At 39.2% G+C, this 19,222-nt stretch overlaps 2 protein-coding genes across 3 annotated transcripts; both read left to right on the forward strand.

The window, feature by feature from the left end:
• Nucleotides 1-9,396: 9,396 nt before the first annotated feature.
• ZBED6 (zinc finger BED-type containing 6) lies at nucleotides 9,397-15,359 on the forward strand. 2 transcript variants are annotated; one of them, XM_059939593.1, is made up of 2 exons: nucleotides 9,397-9,565; nucleotides 10,049-15,359. In XM_059939593.1, the coding sequence occupies exon 2, from the start codon at nucleotides 11,283-11,285 to the stop codon at nucleotides 14,226-14,228; it is 2,946 nt and encodes a 981-aa protein (XP_059795576.1). In that variant the 5' UTR covers nucleotides 9,397-9,565; nucleotides 10,049-11,282; the 3' UTR covers nucleotides 14,229-15,359. The 2 variants fall into 2 exon arrangements, with proteins under 2 accessions (XP_059795576.1, XP_059795587.1); XM_059939604.1 differs by having other exon boundaries at nucleotides 9,397-9,546.
• Nucleotides 15,360-15,441: 82 nt separating this feature from the next.
• Nucleotides 15,442-16,000, forward strand: LOC132374998 (uncharacterized). Its single transcript, XM_059939632.1, has one exon. It carries the CDS (start codon nucleotides 15,892-15,894, stop codon nucleotides 15,988-15,990), a length of 99 nt encoding a protein of 32 aa, XP_059795615.1. The 5' UTR covers nucleotides 15,442-15,891; the 3' UTR covers nucleotides 15,991-16,000.
• The last annotated feature ends 3,222 nt before the right edge of the window (nucleotides 16,001-19,222 follow it).

A 19,222-nucleotide genomic window follows, 5' to 3' on the forward strand; every position in this document is an offset into this window, starting at 1 on the left:
GCAATCTGGAAAGTGAGCAACAAGTGATAAAGGCCTAAACTAAGCAGAAGAAATGGGAATGGAAAAGAAAAAGGAATATTCAAGAGATATTTAGGAGGTAAAGTCAATAGGATTTCCTAAGTATTTGGATATGGAAGGTGAGAAAAGAGAGAAGTACTCATTGATTCCCAGATTTCCTTTTTTTTTTTTTTTTTTGAATATTTATTTATCTGGCTGCACTGGATCTTAGTTGTGGCACGTGGGATCTTCGTTGCCGCATGCGGGATCTTTTTTTTTTTAGTTGCGGCATGTGAACACTTACTTGAGGCATGTGGGATCTTGTTCCCTGACCAGGGATTGAACCTGGCCCCCCTGCATTGGGAGCGCAGAGCCTTAGCCACTGGACCACCAGGGAAGTCCCCATTCCCAGATTTCTGACCTCAGTAACTGGGTGGGTGGTGAGTGGCACCATCCACTAAGACAAAGGCTTCAGGAGGAAGTATAGATGTTGGGGACAAGATGATGATTTCAGTTTTTGTTTGGAGTTTAAAGTGCCTCTGAAACATCCGATCAAAGATTCCTAAAGCCAGTTGGAGAGAGATCTGGGTCAGAGATACAGATCTGAGAGTCACCACATATAATTAATTCATAGTCGAAACCAAGGAAATGGATGAAATAACCCACGGAGAGAATGCAGAGTGAGAAAAGATGAGGGCTGAGGACTGAATCACAGCTAAGTGAGAGATGATAGAGAAGGGGAAACCTACAAAGGAACTAGAGAACAGGCAGCCAGAGAATTTGGAAGGAGACTGAGATAGAATTTTGTCCTTTAAACCATGGGAGGAGGAGTTTAAAGAAAGAAAATGGTGAGTGAGGCCAAATGATTGCATAATGATTTGGAGTTGGACAGACCTGGGTGTAAATCCTAGTTTTGCCACTTACCGACAATGACACCTTGGACACATCACCAGAACTTTATAAGCATTTGCAAAAAGAGATTAATAATATTACTTATCTAATAGAGTTATTGTCAGGATTAAATTGGATAATGTATATAAAGCTATTAGCACAATGTCTGGCACATAATAAACTATCAATAAATGCTGATTAATAAGAAAAATAAGCACAGAAAAGGATCCATTCAATTTAAAACTAATGACCCTACTACAGTAATTTCAGAGAAGCCACACAGATATAAATCCAAATGAAATATATGGAAGAGTGTATGAGAGGTGAAGAAAGAGCCAAGGAATTAGGCAATGAAGATAAAATGAGAAAGTAGATGTGCCAGAGGGAAACAAGGAATTGAGCATAATGTTCGCCTACACCCCCACCCCAGCCTTTTTAACAAATGGAATGGGGAGTCATGTATGTTACTAGCCTTTGGGGAACAACTTAGAGAGGGACAAGTTAAAATACAAGAGATAACTTGGATTGGGAGAATTCATGTTGTTAGAATGGCCATACTACCCAAAGCAATCTACAGATTGAATGTGATCCCTATCAAATTACCCATGACATTTTTCACAGAACTAAAACAAATAATCCTAAAATTTATATGAAACCATAAAAGACCCAGAATTGCCATAGCAATCCTGAAGAAGAAGAAAGAAGCTGGAGGCATACCCCTCCCAGACTTCAGACAAAGAAGTCATCAAAAGTCATCAAAACAGCATGAAGGCACAAAAACAGACACTGGATCAATGGAACAGAATAGAGAGCCCAGAAAGAAACCCACATACTCACATTCAATTAATCTTTAACAAAGGAGGCAAGAATATACAATAGAGAAAAGACAGTCTCTTCAGCAAGTGGTGTTGGGAGAGTTGGACAGCCGCATGCAAATCAATGAAGTAAGAACACACCCTCATACCATACACAAAAATAAACCCAAATGGCTTAAATATTTAAATATAAGACATGCTACCATAAAACTCCTAGAAGAGAACATAGGCAAAACATTCTCTGACATAAATCATACCAAAGTTTTCATAGGCCAATCTCCCAAGGCAACACAAATAAAAGCAAAAATAAACAAATGGTACCTAATCAAACTTACAAGCTTTTGCACAGCAAGGGAAACCATAAACAAAATGAAAAGACAACCTATGGACTGGGAGAAAATACTTGCAAATGGTGCAACCAACAAGGGCTTTATTTCCCAAATATACAAACAGCTCATACAACTCAATAACAAAAAAACAAACAACTCAATCGAAAAATGGGCAGAAGACCTAAACAGACATTTCTCCAAAGAAGACATACAGATGAACAACAGGCATATTGGAAGATGCTCAACATCTCTAATTATTGGAGAAATGCAAATCAAAACTGCAGTGAGTACCACCTCACACTGGTCAGAATGGCCATCATTAAAAAGTCCACAAAAACAAATGCTGGAGAGGGTGTGGAGAAAAGGGAATTCTTCTACACTGTTGGTGGGAATTACGTTGCAGCCACTATGGAAAATAGTATGGAGGTTCCTTAAAAAACTAAATATAGAGTTGCCATATCATCCAGCAATCCCACTCCTGGGCATATATCTGGGGAAAACTATAATTTGAAAAGATACATGGACCCCAATGGTCATAGCAGCACCATTTACAATAGCCAAAACATGGAAGCAACCTAAATGTTCATTGATGGATGGATAAAAAAGATGTAGTATACATATACACAATGGAATACTACCCAACCATAAAAAAGAATGAAATAATGCCATTTGCAACAACATGGATGGAACTAGAGATTATCATACTGAGTGAAGTAAGTCAGAAAGAGAAAAACAAATACCGTATGATATCACTTATATGTGGTGATATATGTCATATCTAAAATATGACACAAATGAACTTACTTATGAAACCGAAACAGACTCACAGACATAGAAAACAAACTTATGGCTACCAAAGGGGAAAGGCAGGGGGAGGGATAAATTAGGAGTTTGGGATTAGAAGACACACACTACTATGTATAAAAATAAACAAGGTCCTAGTGTATAGCACAGGGAACTATATTCAGTATGCTATAATAAACCGTAATGGAAAAGAATATGAAAAAGAATATGTATATATATGTATAACTGAATCACTTTGCTGTACACCAGAAAGTAACACAACATTGTAAATCAACTATACTTCAATAAAAAAAATTTTTTTTTTAAATACAAGAACCCTCTTAAGTGCTCATAGTGTCCCCCTCATACCCTAAAAGCAAAGACTCAAATGGGTCAAGATCACTCTTAGTGGAGCTGTCAGTAGAGAAGCTGCTGCATGTCTCTGGATGTACCCTACTCTGCAAGTGGGAGATTCAAAACTCTTCATGCAGAGCTCTTTGCAGCTGAACCAAGGTTGAGGTGACACACACGTGCCAGCTTAGAAAGAACTCCAGATAGTTTTAAGTGAGAACAAGTCTCAGAATGGTATGTACAGTGTAGTGCCATTTTTTAGAAAACAATGACAATGGGGACTTCCCTGATGGTCCAGTGGGTAGGACTCCACGCTCCCAATGCAGGGGGCCCGAGTTTGATCCCCGGTGGGGGAACTAGATCCCGCACACGTGCTGCAACTAAGATTCTGCATGCTGCAGCTAAGGAGTCCACTAAGACCCGGCACAGCCTAAATAAATAAATAAATAAATAAATATTTGAAAATAAAACAATGACAATAAAAGCTATGTCTTGGGGCTTCCCTGGTGGTGCAGTGGTTGGGAGTCTGCCTGCCAATGCAGGGGACACGGGTTCGAGCCCTGGTCTGGGAGGATCCCACATGCCGCGGAGCAACTGGGCCCGTGAGCCACAATTACTGAGCCTGCGCGTCTGGAGCCTGTGCTCCGCAACAAGAGAGGCCGCGATGGTGAGAGGCCCGCGCACTGCGATGAAGAGTGGTCCCCACTTGCCGCAACTAGAGAAAGCCCTCGCACAGAAACGAAGACCCAACACAGCCATAAATAAATAAATAAATAAATAAATAAATAAATAAGTAAAAAAAAAAAAAAAAAAAAAGCTATGTCTTACCTTAAAAAAAAAATAATACAAGAGACAAGAGGGGATCATGGGTAGGATCAATAAGGGACCACTCCTCGATTCTCCCATTGACTCTTTACTGTCATCACTCCTGCTGAACATCACCACTAGTTTAGCCTTTATGAAACACAAGTTTGCAAATATCACATCCTCTACCTTTCTGTCCCTGTTCCAAAGTCTTCAAAGGAATTCCTAATGTCCAAGGAATATTTTTCAAATGCCTTTCCAACATTCAAGGGCCTCCATCATCTTTCTCCAACCTACTTTTACAATGTTCTCTCTTCCTATAATCTGTAGATTCTTACCCAGCTGAACTTCTCTCCTAGCTCCTCAGGGATCTCCCTAACATAGTCTTCACTTACCTCTCACTCTGTACTGCTTTAAGGTCAGCTTAGGTCTCACTCCCTCCAGGAAGTATTTCCTGGAACACTGCACTTTTCAATGACCACCTCTTCCTTTCTAGAACTAAAGTAGGGTTGCAGGCCAGGCCATGAAGTGATTTTTTTGTTTGTTTCATTTGAATCAGCTTAATCATAAATTTTCACATAAAAATCTGAATTTCTGGCTTCCATTGAAAAATCAGGCATTCCCTCCTGGCAAGTCTGGGCTGGAGTTGAATGTAACAGTGGGACCTTTAGCTAGGGCATGCATTCTCAAGTTTTATTCTTTTTTTAAAAAATAATTTTAAAAATATTTATTTATTTATTTACTTACTTGGCTGCGTCAGGTCTTATTTGTGGCATGCAGGATCTTCATTGCTGCATGCGGGATCTTTTCATTACAGTGCACGGGCTCTTCGTTGCAGCACACGTGCTTCTCTAGTTGTGGCGCATAGGCTTCTCTCTAGTTGTGGCGCACAGGCTCCAGAGTTCACGAGCTCAGTAGTTGTAGCACGTGGGCTTAGTTGCCCCACGGCGTGTGGGATCTTAGGTCCCTGACCAGGGATCGAACCCACGTGCCTTGCATTGGAAGGTGGATTCTTAACCACTGGACCACCAGGGAAGTCCCTCGAGTTTTATTCTTACACCTGGCTCATCATTCTCATATACACACGTGCCTGGCTCTCATAAGCATTTGAGTTTGTAATCCCAGGTCTAAACTGTAGCTGGACACTTGATGTACAATACATGGCAGTTATTTATCTTTACGTTTATCATGTCTTCTGGAAAAGTTCCACATGGGCAATTCCACATATTATGCCTATTTGGGATTCCTCACAATGCCTAGCACAGCAACCTAAACATAGAAGAATACTTAGTATAAGATAAATGGGAATGAGAACCTAATCTGCTTTTTCTTAACTAACCCATCACCCAACAGAACTACAGTTACCCCACTCCAAAATTAAATACCAAGGAAAAAATTCTATATAAGGAAATAAGAAAAGCACTGGGAGTGAAGAGGGGAAGGCAGTCCTAGGAAGGTTGATTTCAGTGACACCAGCTCTGGTCTTGCAGCTAGAGCAAGAAGTTTTAAATTTATCCATTGCAGTTAAAAGGTATTTGTGACTCCTGTGCAAGGCTCCTTGCTAGGAGACTCTGTTGGTTCCTATTTCCTTACTCATGTCAGACATTTGAGACCCAAAGGCAGGAAGAAAAAGAGGAAGGTTGATGGATAGTGGTGATGGACACTGGGTCAGAGAAGGGACTAGCTACTCATGTGGTAGTTCCCCTCCCATTCTGTTCTCTAATGTGGGAAGTACAAAAAGAGGGCTACTGCCAACTTGGAGCCCACAGAGTTGGCTAGAGCTTCAGAGGAGGGACAGGCCAGGATTTGAATCCAGATCATATGGCTCCACAGTCCACATACTATACCAAGAGAGGAGGATTTAGCATAAAGCTTAAGAAGTTTAACCTTCAGGCCCCTTACTTGCACAAGCCCCCTTCAAGGCTCTGGGCAAGGCCTTAGCAATATGCTCATGTGGTTATTATAACATTCCATAAGTAAGATATTTTCATAGCAATGACTAAGATCCTTGTTTCTTTTCACTCAGACTCTCTCTCCAATACCTTCCCCTTGTTGGACATTTTTGGGATCCTGCTAAGAGGAAGTTGAGTTGGGATACAAATATTTTGGGTTTTATTTATGTGTACAGTTACTTTCACTTAGAGTTAAGTTATTGCCAGACATCTAGGTGTAGAAATGTCAACAATACCCCTATTACCTGCTATGTAGACTCATCTGGCATTATGACCCAAAGTTGTAGGGCCAGAGGTCATATCTTGATATAAGTGGCATGTACATTGTGGAGGAGAGACAAGGTTTGAAATTTATGTAACCAGAAACTAATGTTTGGAAAAATCCTGAGCAGCCCCGTGGAGAGGTCCACATGGTAAGAAACTGAGGTCTATATGAGAAAGCTTGGAAATGGATCCTCTAGCCCCAGTCAAGCCTTCAGATGACTTGTAGAGATGGCCAACAAGTTGATTGCCATCTCATGAGAGAACCTGAGCGAGAACCACCCAGCTAAACTGCTCCTGAATTTCTGACCCACAGAAACTGTGAGGTGATAAATGTTCATTGTTTTAAGCTAGTAAATTTAGGGATAATTTATTATGTAGCAATAGATAACTAATATATCTAGCAAAAATGATTGCTCTCTCCTGGTCAAGAATATATTAAATAATTCAATATTAATTCTACGAAGTCTTAGTGCTTACATATGTAAGAAACTTGATGGAAGTTTCCCTAAATTTGACAACAAATCTATAATTTTCACCAATTTTGCCAATAAGCTGTGAAATAAGAGACTTTTCTAAATTATCATTGATAAAACTATTTTTTATTAAAAATTCCAGAGGGAAGACTGATGTATTTTTTATTCTCTTTATAGAAATATTACAAGATTGTCATATGAAGAGGCAATCAAAAACTATGCAGCTAAATATATAGAAAAGTCTTATAGAGGATTATAGAGTTTATTGGTAAAAAAAGTATGACTTTTTTGAGTTTGTAATATATATAGTACAAGATTTTTTTTTATGTGTAATTTATTGTGATTTCCTTTCCTAGTCTAAATAAATATTCACTTTTGAATCAATTTTTTCTCAATAATTTTGCATTATATTTCTAGAGGGCTCTACAAAACCTTTGCTCTCACATTGCACATCGTAAAATGTTTTGTCAATTATTTACTGAAGAGGTCTAAAGATTGTTTGAAATTCATTTAGAATCAAGGTGGGGTGTGAGTAGGGAAAACCTGGCATTGTGCCCTTGGTCTAGATAATTTATCCCCTTTTAACAAACAAGGGGCAACCCCACATCCACCCCTGAGAATTCTGTTTGTATATATGGGGTGAGGTGGGGGAATCCCCATGTGGGTTCTCACCTGGACTTCAGAGGATTTCCTAACTAGTTCTCCCTCTTTTTAATAGTCAGAGGCTTTTAACTTCTGCACTCTTCAGTGTCCCTATTATTCCATTATTTTTCTTTTCCCCCTTGGGAGAGACTAATGGAGACGGAAACTGGATTATTTCCATCAAAAAGGAACTGGTGAAATTTACTGCAAAACAGCCTTACCATGGTATGAGAGCTGTTAAAAAGAATATGGTAGGCCTCTAAGCACTGATGACCATTAAAAGATATTCAAGATAAACGGTAAAGTGGAAGAAAAAAAGCAAGTTGCAAAACAATATGCATAGTTTTAGCCTGTTCTTATCCTGAAATTACTGTATTTCATTCATTCTGAGATAAACATCCTATCAAATTTTAATATCTCTGATCAATGGCCTGTCAGAGTTTAACTGGCAGTTTTTTCTCTTAGAGGCCTATAAAATAAGATGCACGTTATAATCAATGATACCTTAGATTTGATGAAATATAACTATTGCTAAAGAACAAATCTTGAACCGAGTAAATTTAAAGATGAAATTGGCTTTATTCAACGTTTCATGAACCAGGCAGCATCCATCCCATCTAACAAATAGAAGGAGGGAGTTGTATAAAATGCAAGGTTTTTACAGGCAGAAAGTGGGTGGGACAAGGAAGTTAAAAGTGGATTATTTGGGGGAAATTTACCTTTTCTTAGAGGAAGGTAGGGGGGAATCTTAATCAGACAGATTGCCTCACTAGTGCTGACCAGGCTGATTGGTTTAAAATTTCACTCCTGGGAGAGGCCGAAACTAGTTTGGTTACGTCTTAGGTCTTGGATGGGGCTTGAAAGTCCTAGGCTCGAAAACATTTCAGCTGTTTGGAAAGCCTTCTGTTAAACTGAAAAACCCTAGGTGTTGTGGCACAGACAGAAACTGGTTACCAAGAACCTGCTTGTAGGGCTGGTTGACATGGCAATCAGAGTATTGTCATGTAATGCAGGGATTGGTGCTAGGATTCTAATGCTGTGGCTTCTCACTTTGAAAGGAGATAACAGCTCAAGTGTGAAGAGACTCACCCGTCTGACCTGATTCATATCCAGTCCTGGATTGGCTGGGACTCTCTCACTAAGCTGGTAGCTGGAGAAACAAGCCCAAGAGGAAATAAAAGGTGCCTGGAATCCCATCAGCTTTACCATCAAGTGTATCCTTTCTTAGTAGCAGAAATGTATCCTTTATCCAAGTTCAGTAAAATGTTGCCACCTAAGCAAGTTCTGTTGAGCCTATAACCCAGGGGGGATCTTGGGCTCCTGCTGTATCAGTGCAATATATTTAAGTATATTTGCATACAAAAAAGTTATAAAGAATACATGCTAAATTAATGAGAGATTATTTCTCAGGAATGAGGTTAACGCAGATTTAAACTTTCTACCTTTACATTTCTCTATTATTACCTTTAAAAAACTCATATGCATTACTTTATAATCGGGGGGGAAAAGGAAAGACATTCAAATGGGAAGATACAGGCCAATATCAATAATGAAGTGGGTAGGCAAGTGATCTTTTTCCTTTTCACGTCTCAATCCTCGTCAACTTTTTAATGAGCATGAATTGTTTTTCCAAAACGAAAATTTGTTTTAAGAAATAAAAGAAACTCCCCTCAAACCCATTTCACGTCTTCAAATAAAAATAAATGCACAAATCCTTCAACATTGCAAGAAAAAAGTAGTTTATTTCTAAATCAAATTAACACAGGATTTGGACGATTTATTCATTAAGCAAACACTCTGGTAAGAATAAACTGAGCGCCTACTGCCTGGTAGAGACAATTCTCGCGATTTCCTCGCTTATTACGTCAATTTGATTAAAAAAATTTTTTTAAATCAAAGACGGTTTCAAAACACTCGTTACTTTCTAAAACGCGTGCCTTAAAACGGAAGGGACGCCACCGGTTTATCGCCTCCCCTCTCACGTGACCCTCTCTCACCCGGGGAAGCCATCTTAAGCAGCGCGTCATAAAGGAAACTACGTCTCCCAGAATCCTTGCGCTTTGCGTCGTGCTGGCACTTTTAGTGGCCGGGTCTTAGAGCTGAGCCTGTAGCCGGGCGCCATCTTTGACTCTGGCAGTTTTGGATTTCTGCTGGTGTTGCTGCTGAGAGGACGGCGGGCGGTAGCGGCTAAGAAAGAAGAAAGACGTGGCAGCAAGCGGGAGTCGGGGATAGTGTCGACGGTTCGGTAAAGTTTCTGTTTTCTGGTAACTAGACCCGTTTTTTGCTTCCCGGGTGGCTTGGGGCCGGGGAGGTGGGGGAGAGGGCGAGGGGAGTGGCCACGGCCTCCCCTCGCCCCTGGGTCGCGGCCTAGCCCGGGAAGTCAGAGCGGGTCCTTCGGCACCGCTGTAACGACCCCCTCCCCCACCTCCCGGCCGCTGCCGTCGCCGGGGCGGGCTGGAAGCCCCAGGCTCCCGCTCTTATCCACCCCACCCCGACCCCACTTCACCCCCACGGCGCCTGCTCCTTTTCCCAACGAACCTTCTTCCCCTCCCCCACATCCGGTGTTGGTGAAACTGTAGGAGCCCGGAGCAGCCCCAGGAAGCCGACTTGTTTCCCTACTCCCAGAGGAGAACTGACACTAGATTGCTTTCTTCGGGGGCAACAGTTTCCGTAGTTTAGCGGACCCCCGCTGCCTAAGTCAAATTGAGTGCCAGGAGCTGATTTTACCTACTCTCATTCCTCTCCAGGGTCCCACTACTTGGGAGATTTTCTCAAACTCCACACACAGAAAGCCACCGACCTTATTCCGGTATCCTACACCCCTTCCTTACCTTAATTACACTTCCCACTCCCAGCCCTCAGCATCGGAGTCAAGAGCAACAGGGACACTTCCGTTCTCCTTGTAGGACTGATGAAACCGTAATGAAGAACACCCCCTAAACTCCCATAATCGGTGCGGATTCCTATGGGGAAGGCCCATATTGTTGACATCTTCCAGGCCTTGGTTCTGGACCTTGAGGAGGCTGAACTAGTGATAGCGATGCTTTTTAGGGTCAATGTATGTAGGTATTGGGAGAAGGGGAGGGATCAACCGAGAAGGCATGGAAGTGGTTTAAAGCTAATATTTCAGTTTTTGCTGCTCATATAGAGTCCAACCTAGGAGTTACTCATTTACAGGCTGTAAAGCTTCTCCAGACTAAAAATGTCTGAAAACCAAGCATGGATTAACTCTCCATACGAACAGTAAATTGAAAATTCAGCTTGTGAGTAAAATTTTAAAATTTTACTCCCAAAGCATTTTTTTAGGTACCCACATTTTTTAAAAATTGTGTTACTTTTACTTAGAGTTGAAAGGCCTCAACTAGCATTTGCTGTTAATGACCAGTATGTGGAGTCTGATTTAGCTTTCCAGAATTGACATTTTGGGTTGTATTGCCAAATCACAGTTCTAAACGATGAATGTTGAATGATGCACTATGTTTTTGTTTAAGTGAAATTTACTGAGAATAATTAACCTCAGAATTAAGGGAAATTGATGTTGCTATCATGAGGCAGCATAAAAAATACATATTTTAAAAACTGAAGACATTTCAAGCAGGTATAGTTCTTGAAGCAGAAAGAACATGAACCTGGGATTTGGAAGACCTGGTTTCTAGCTGCTACTGATCAACTCTATTACTCTGGGAAAGTAGACCTCAGTTCTTTTTTCTATAACATGAGTAAATTGGACTGTTTGAATTCAGAACTCAGAAAGTTGGAAGGGATCTTAAAGCCCTCTGTGAAAGAGTTTGGGAATGTTCTCCATTGCTGTCATTTTTCCTCCAAAAATAACCTGGTTTGGAAGTCATTGGTCCAATGGGAATTTGACTCCCCATAGAAACTGGAGAAAAAGTAATGCAAGTAGAGAGGAACACCTGTATATCTGTTTGAGGAGTAAACCCACTAACAGATTCTGGTACGAATTTCAGAGACATAAAAAGAATGAGTGTATGTACCTTAAGTGTACCAGTTTCCTCACTCTCTCCTGGCAGAAGATGTAGCACTTTTAGTGGTGCTGGGATTCTGGGATGTGTTCCTATTACGTCTAATACAGATGAAGAAGATGTGGTAGAGGGAAAGATGGTGGCAGAAGGACTGGATAAAGAGGCAAAATTGCCCGCGAAAAAGAAAAGAAAGAAGGGTTTGCGAATTAAGGGGAAAAGGCGACGAAAGAAACTGATCCTTGCGAAAAAGTTTAGTAAGGATTTGGTATCTGGGAGGCCAGTTGCAGATGCCCCTGCTTTGTTAGCTTCCAATGCCCCTGAGCAGGATGAAGAAAGTCTTTTTGAGAGCAATATAGAAAAACAGATCTATTTACCTAGTACTAGAGCCAAGACCTCCATTGTGTGGCACTTCTTTCATGTTGACCCCCAGTACACCTGGCGGGCTATTTGTAACCTCTGTGAAAAAAGTGTTAGCAGGGGTAAACCAGGTAGCCATCTCGGGACATCTACTCTTCAGCGACATCTGCAGGCAAGGCATTCACCTCACTGGACCAGGGCCAACAAATTTGGAGTTACTAGTGGGGAGGAGGATTTTACTTTGGATGTACCTTTATCTCCCTCTTCCGCTGGAAGCAGTGGAAGCTTTGAATATATCCCTACTGATCCATTGGATAATAATGGAATGGGAAAGAAACGTGATAAATCAGTATCTGATGCCCTAAGGGCAGAAAGAGGGAGATTTCTCATCAAAAGTAACATTGTCAAGCATGCCTTAATTCCTGGAACAAGAGCCAAGACATCTGCAGTTTGGAATTTTTTCTATACTGATCCTCAGCACATCTCAAGAGCTGTCTGTAATATATGTAAAAGAAGTGTGAGCCGGGGTAGGCCGGGTTCTCACTTAGGAACTTCGACACTTCAACGACACCTGCAGGCCACACATCCCATCCATTGGGCAGTTGCCAACAAAGACAGTGGTGCAGTTGGAAATGGATTAGATGAAGCTGAGACTGAGAGAAATGATCTCTTGAGTGATACTTTGCCTGGAGAGAAGTCTACAGGCAGCCAGGATGTAACAGCTGAGGACCTTAGTGACTCTGATTCAGATGAACCTCCTGTATTAGAGGTTGAAAATAGAAGATCTGAGAGTCCTATTCCTGTTGCAGAGCAAGACACTCTAATGCATGCACAGGAACAAGAAACAACATATTGTGAAAATTCAACCTCAAGTCAAATAAGTCAGGCAATTATTCAAATGATTGTGGAAGATATGCATCCTTACAACTATTTCTCAACTCCAGCCTTTCAGAGGTTCATGCAGATTGTGGCCCCTGACTACAGGTTACCATCTGAAACTTACTTTTTCACTAAGGCTGTGCCTCAATTATATGATTGGGTCAGAGAAAAAATTTTCTTAACTTTGGAGAATGTTCAAAGCCAAAAGATCCACCTGACTGTGGACATATGGACCCATGACCCATCCACTGACTATTTCATTGTGACTGTACACTGGGTCTCTTTGCAGACTACAACTTCTTCCAGTAATGGCAGGATCCCCAATTTTAGAAAGTGGGCAGTTCTCTGTGTAACAGGTTTGGCCAAAGACTGTTTGATAACCAACATTTTACAAGAATTAAATGACCAGATTGGTCTGTGGCTTTCTCCTAATTTCCTCATCCCTAGCTTCATCGTTTCTGACAATTCTTCTAATGTAGTACATGCAATCAAAGATGGTGGTTTTACCCACGTGCCATGCTTCCTGCATTGTTTAAATACAGTCATTCAAGACTTTTTCTGTGAGCACAAAAGCATTGAGAACATGTTAGTGGCTGCTAGGAAAACTTGTCATCATTTTAGTCATTCAGTCAAGGCCCGTCAGATACTACAAGAGTTCCAAAATGATCACCAACTTCCATGGAAAAATTTGAAGCAGGATGAAGCTGGCCATTGGATTTCTACCTTTTATATGTTAAAATGGCTCTTGGAGCATTGTTACTCAGTTCACCATAGTCTTGGTAGAGCCAGTGGAGTTGTGCTCACCTCCCTTCAGTGGACTCTAATGACGTATGTTTGTGATATTCTTAAACCATTTGAGGAGGCCACCCAGAAAGTGAGTGTGAAGACTACAGGATTGAATCAGGTGCTACCCCTAATCCATCATCTACTCCTTTCCCTGCAGAAGCTCAGAGAAGATTTTCAAGTTAGAGGTATTACTCAGGCCCTCAATCTGGTAGACAGTTTATCTCTGAAACTTGAAACTGATACCCTATTAAGTGCCATGCTCAAATCCAAGCCCTGTATCTTGGCTGCTTTGTTAGACCCTTGCTTTAAAAAGAGTTTGGAAGACTTTTTCCCTCAAGGTGCTGATTTGGAAACTTACAAGCAGATCCTTGCAGAAGAAGTTTGTAACTATATGGAATCTTCATCAGAGGTCTGCCGTATTGCAACTTCAGAAGCTTCTGGTTCCTCAACCATAGTAGGAGCTGATTCATTTACCTCATCTATAAGAGAAGGCACCTCCAGTTCAGGGTCTGTTGATAGTTCAGTTGCAGATAATGTTGCCATTGGAGGCAAAAGCTTCATGTTTCCTTCTGCTATGGCAGTAGTGGATGAATACTTCAATGAGAAGTATTCAGAGACCTCAGGAGTTGATGACCCTTTGATTTACTGGCAGAAGAAGGTGAGCATATGGCCAGCTTTGACCCAAGTTGCCATTCAGTATCTGAGCTGCCCCATGTGTAGTTGGCAATCTGAATGTATCTTTACTGCAAATAGCCACTTTCATCCAAAGCAGATCATGAGCCTGGACTTTGACAATATAGAACAGCTGATGTTTCTGAAAATGAACTTGAAAAATGTTAACTATGATTATTCTTCATTGGTTCTGAGCTGGGATCCTGAGAATGTAGTTATTCAAAGCAGTGAAAAAGAAATATTATCTTAATTTCTTTTTCTTTTCTCCATTTAAAATGGGCAACTTATTGCTATGTTACTGTGTCCTAATTGCTATAATTGTTACATACAGTTATACTAATTATTCTTTATGTACAATCTGGGGAAACCTGAAAACACAGAAAGGGCTGAAAATTCCTCAGAGGTAATATAATGTTGACAAAGTGAAGATTAACTTTAAAGATTTCATAGTAGTAACTCAGTGTAGCTGTCACTTGAAATTTTGTTTATACCAATTGAGAGAAAAAAAGACTTTTTTAGTTAAAAAAATATAGTGCAGCATTGAAAGGCCTTAGGCTATTTCTGGCTGGCAGATTGAGCTAGTAATTGGTTTTAAGTAAAAATTTCTCTCAACTTGGGAAGTTTGATTGCTCTGAAACCAATGAAATAGAGAAAAAGCATACTAAACTGGCATCTCTCCTCATCACCACCATTTTTCTATTTCTTTAAAAACCGTGATTCATACTTACAGCTTGGCAAAAACAAAGTTCACAAAATTGTTTTATATTTGGGAATTTCTAATTGCCTCCTCATACTGGTCAAAGTTATAATTTCAACTTACTAAGTGTGATAGAGTTGCCCTTTATAGGTAAGATTGGGTCTTTATAGAAAGGAAACATTAGAAAACAATTAGGAAGAAATTACTTTGTCTTTGAATTGCCCTTTTTAACTTTTATTGTAAAAACAAAGATTAGCTACTTTTATATAATTTATGGGTAAATGACAATAAAAAGTTTACAGAATTGAAAAAGATTGAATGGAAATTGGAATGAAAGCCCCATGAGTATACTGTGACAAACCAGTATCCCTTTCCCACAGAATGTTTCTCTGAATTTAAGTGATCTTAAATGTCTTTTAAAAATTATACTGAATGATCCATAATAGTGTATTCTTAACTTTGAGATTATTTTGGCCTTAATTCTTATTTAAAAATAAGCAGTCAATATTTTCATGTGTTAGGAATCATTGCCTCACTGGTAAAATGAGAGAATTGATCTCAGTTGATCTTGTCCCTTTCCACTCTGGAAGTATGTTTTTGTGATTGAGTGGGAGGCCATAAATGATGACTTTTAGTAAAAGTCTATTAAAAGTTTCAGACTGAATAACTAATGTAAGATCCCAATTTTTCCTTTTTTTCATTTTAGATTTGGGGATATTCCCTGCCCAAAAATTTCCTGGAAAATTGACTAGTATTAAGTGTGAGTAAAAGGTGTCCACTTTTTTTTAAGTTTTGATTTTAGTTTTGTCTTGGGTAGTATTTGGCAAGATTTAGCCTAGAAATTATGTAGTATTTATTACGTGAGAATCAAAATTGCTTTGTTACTGGGCTGGTTCAAAATTTAGAACTCATTTCTATGTATCAAAATTGTTTTTTGTTTTTGTTTTTTTGAAATTCTTAAATGGTAAATGTACCATTGTGAAATGAAATTTCAACTCCAAAAGTTTACCCTTTTACTAACTGGAGTAAATGGATAATTATAAAGTCTTTAGTTGAAGTCATCTAGTAAAGAATTTGGAACTAGGCTGCATAAGCAAGCCTTTGCAGGGCCACCATTGAATGTCATGCCAGTGACACTGGTGTTGCCATAACAGAAGGAAAACATCTTCCCTTATTAGATAGAAACTTTCTGTAATTTTGACAGTGCCAGTTCAGGATGACTATAATGCTGCTCTGCCTTCTACAGCTTGCTGCACCACTCTGTAGTTACTCTATAACTATACATTTCTATCTTTTTTGGTTAAACACTCCCTGAAGGTGATAAAAGATGATGTGATGATATACATACATCCACATTGTACACATCGATATATGTGTAAGGATTTCCCTTCATCTTTATTTTGTGGGCTGGGCAAAATTTAGTGTAACATATTAATATACGTCATGATACTTTGGTAGAAGAGGAAGTTCACTATTTTTATAATGAACCCAAATTTAAAGCCTTTTGTAGTGTATTTTAAAAGGGAAAACTTACCCAAATGTTTTATTTCTACACATTTGTGTATGTGTGTGTGTGTGTGTGTGTGTGTGTGTGTGTATAAGCCAGTTAGTATATATGTATATGTATATTATACATAAAACACTTTATATTTTTACATACAAGTATGTTTTTATTATACAGATAATAAAGATGGGGGAAGGTTTCTGTTTTTTTCTTAATAGGTGAAGAAATCTTGAAGACCAGAAATTGGATCTTATTGAATTTTGGTGTTCTTTTTCTTTTTTTTTTTTCTTTTTTCTTTTTAAATTAATTGTTCGGCTATGGAAGATGGATTTTTTTTTTTTTTTTAATCTTTGAATCTCAAGTTCATCTTTATATGAACTCTTTTTTGTTGTTTTTTTGTTGAGGAGATAACTAACCTTAGCTGTCTCCAGTTTGACAAAGGTTATTTGAATGGACTTAAATCTCTCAGTAGTTGGGAGATGTTTTAAAAACACACCCTGTGTTTGAATTGTGGCTGAGAGGTTTCCTTGGCAATGTGAGGAGGAAAATTCTTTCTGCCTCATTATTATTAATTCATGGATTGAGTGTTGGTTCGACCTACAGGCGTAATAGATTGGAACTCAGTGAAGACACAGACATTCCTGCTGAGAGCAACCAGCTAATGTAAGTGTGGAAATGTGTTCTTTTTTTTCCCTGATTAAAGGAGTGAACATTTTTGTAATTTAAGGCATAATTTTCCTGGATCAGTAAGAAAATCAAAGATATTGTCGGGGCTTCCCTGGTGGCGCAGTGGTTGAGAATCTGCCTGCCAATGCAGGGGACACGGGTTCGAGCCCTGGTCTGGGAAGATCCCACATGCCGCGGAGCAACTGGGCCCGTGAGCCACAACTACTGAGCCTGAGCGTCTGGAGCCTGCTCCGCAACAAGAGAGGCCGCCATAGTGAGACGCCCACGCACCGCAATGAAGAGTGGCCCCCGCTCGCCACAACTAGAGAAGGCGCTCGCACAGAAACGAAGACCCAACACAGCGAAAAATAAATTTATAAAAAAAAAAAAAAAAGATATTGTCAACATGTTTTTTTCTTGTAATTGTTTACAAGTTTTTAGTTTTTTTGATGGAAATATCCCTACCCCCTCTTTTTTTGATAATATATGCACATTATAAAAAAGGTAAAAACAATATAAACAAGGTGGACTCTTCCTGTAATTCCACCTCAGAGAAAAGCACTGTTAATAGTTTATTGTGGCATAGTTCAGTGTCCATACACATAGCTTTGCCTCACCTTTTTTTAATGACTACATAGTGTTCCTTTATATGGATGGATGTGCCGTAATATAATGTATCCCTGATTGATAGACATTTGGGTTTTTGCCATTAAAAGCAGAAAAGCCCTGCATCCAAAAACAGCTCTGTACACACATACATGTGAGCTATTTCTTTGAACCACTTCTTAGATGCGAATTTGTAGAATTGTTAAAATTCCCTAAAGAGATTATACCAATTTACTGAATTAATGAAGTCTTTTTGATTTTTAAAAGTTCTTAACACATCCCTTTGAGTGAAGATATTAATCTTTGGTCGTGTTGCTGATAGACCTTTTGCTATATGAATGTTTTTCATTTTATGTAGTGAAACCCATCAGTTTTATTATGGTTTGTAACTGGTATCATGTTAAGGGCAGGTGTTTTTCATCCTGAGCTTATAAAATAAAATAGAATGCATTTTTTTTTCCAGTACTTGGGTGGTTATATATTTTATATTAAAAATGTAATCTAAGGATTGTAATTATATGACATTGTCTCTCTTCCTCCCATTAAGCATTGTCAAATATTGCTTGCTTTTTTGTTCAGCTTAGTTACGAATTTAGAATCTTTCTTATGTAGTGCTTTTAGTGAGCTAAAGCCTCTTTGCCATGCTTGCATTTATTCCCTTGGAACCTTTTCGTATGAAGTAGTAATTGTTTTTTTCAAATGGGTAGCTAATTTTTTTGGTTAATTTCAAATGCCACCTTTTCCAGAAACTGCTTAGATTCTGTTAATCTTGTACTCATTCATTTGCCAATACTACATTCAAATGTTATTTTTCACATCTATGATAGTATCAGGAAGCACAAGACCTCTCATTCTTTTTAAGATTTTCTTTATTTTTCTCAGTTACTCTAGGGTATTATGATTGTTGCTGGCACATAGGAAATCTATTGATCTTTTAAATATCTTATTTTAAATTTCTTTAGTTGATTGTTAGATTTTATAGTTTGCAAGCATATAATGTGCAGATACTAAATTTTTTGCCTCATCCTTTCTAATCCTTATACCTTTTTTTCCTTGTTGCATGTACTGGACTCTGGAACAGTGTTGAATGATGGTGCAGACAGCGAGACTTTTTTTTTTTTGCCTTTTTTTTTTTTGCCTTGAGTGATTTACCTCTAGTGTTTTACCATGTCTGGTGTGTTGATAGTTTCTGATGAATTAGTACATTCATGCTAAGGAGGTTCCTTGTAATTTACAAAGAGTTTTTATTGGGAGTAGATGTTGTGTTGTAGCTTTCTTTTTTTTAAGCCATTTTAACTTTAAAAAATTTATAATTTTCAATCTTTTTTTTCACTGTTTTTCTGTTTTTGAAATCTTAAGATACCATAGAGTTTCTGTTTTTAGCCCCCCTTTATCCTATTAATGTAATGAATTTCCCAGTATTAAACCATTCTTTGTCCTGGAATAAACCTTCTTTGATCATGTTCTTTTTTTTTTTTAATTTATTTTATTTATTTTTGGCTGCATTGGGTCTTTGTTGCCATGTGCGGGCTTCTCATTGCGGTGGCTTCTCTTGCTGTGGAGCATAGGCTCTAGGCGAGCGGGCTTCAGTAGTTGTGGCTCATGGGCTGTAGAGCGCAGGCTCAGTAGTTGTAGCGCATGGGCTTAGTTGCTCCGCGGCATGTGGGATCTTCCCGGACCAGGGCTTGAACCTGTGTCCCCTGCATTGGCAGGTGGATTCTTAACCACTGCGCCACCAGGGAAGCCCCTTTGATCATGTTTTGTTACTCTT

This window comes from Balaenoptera ricei, chromosome 1, assembly GCF_028023285.1.
Source record: "Balaenoptera ricei isolate mBalRic1 chromosome 1, mBalRic1.hap2, whole genome shotgun sequence".
Lineage (NCBI taxonomy): Eukaryota > Metazoa > Chordata > Mammalia > Artiodactyla > Balaenopteridae > Balaenoptera > Balaenoptera ricei.

Excerpts from the sequence above, each read along its gene's own strand:
- LOC132374998 (XM_059939632.1), top strand. The coding sequence starts at position 15,892 with ATGACTATAATGCTGCTCTGCCTTCTACAGCTTGCTGCACCACTCTGT.
- ZBED6 (XM_059939593.1), top strand. The coding sequence starts at position 11,283 with ATGAGTGTATGTACCTTAAGTGTACCAGTTTCCTCACTCTCTCCTGGC.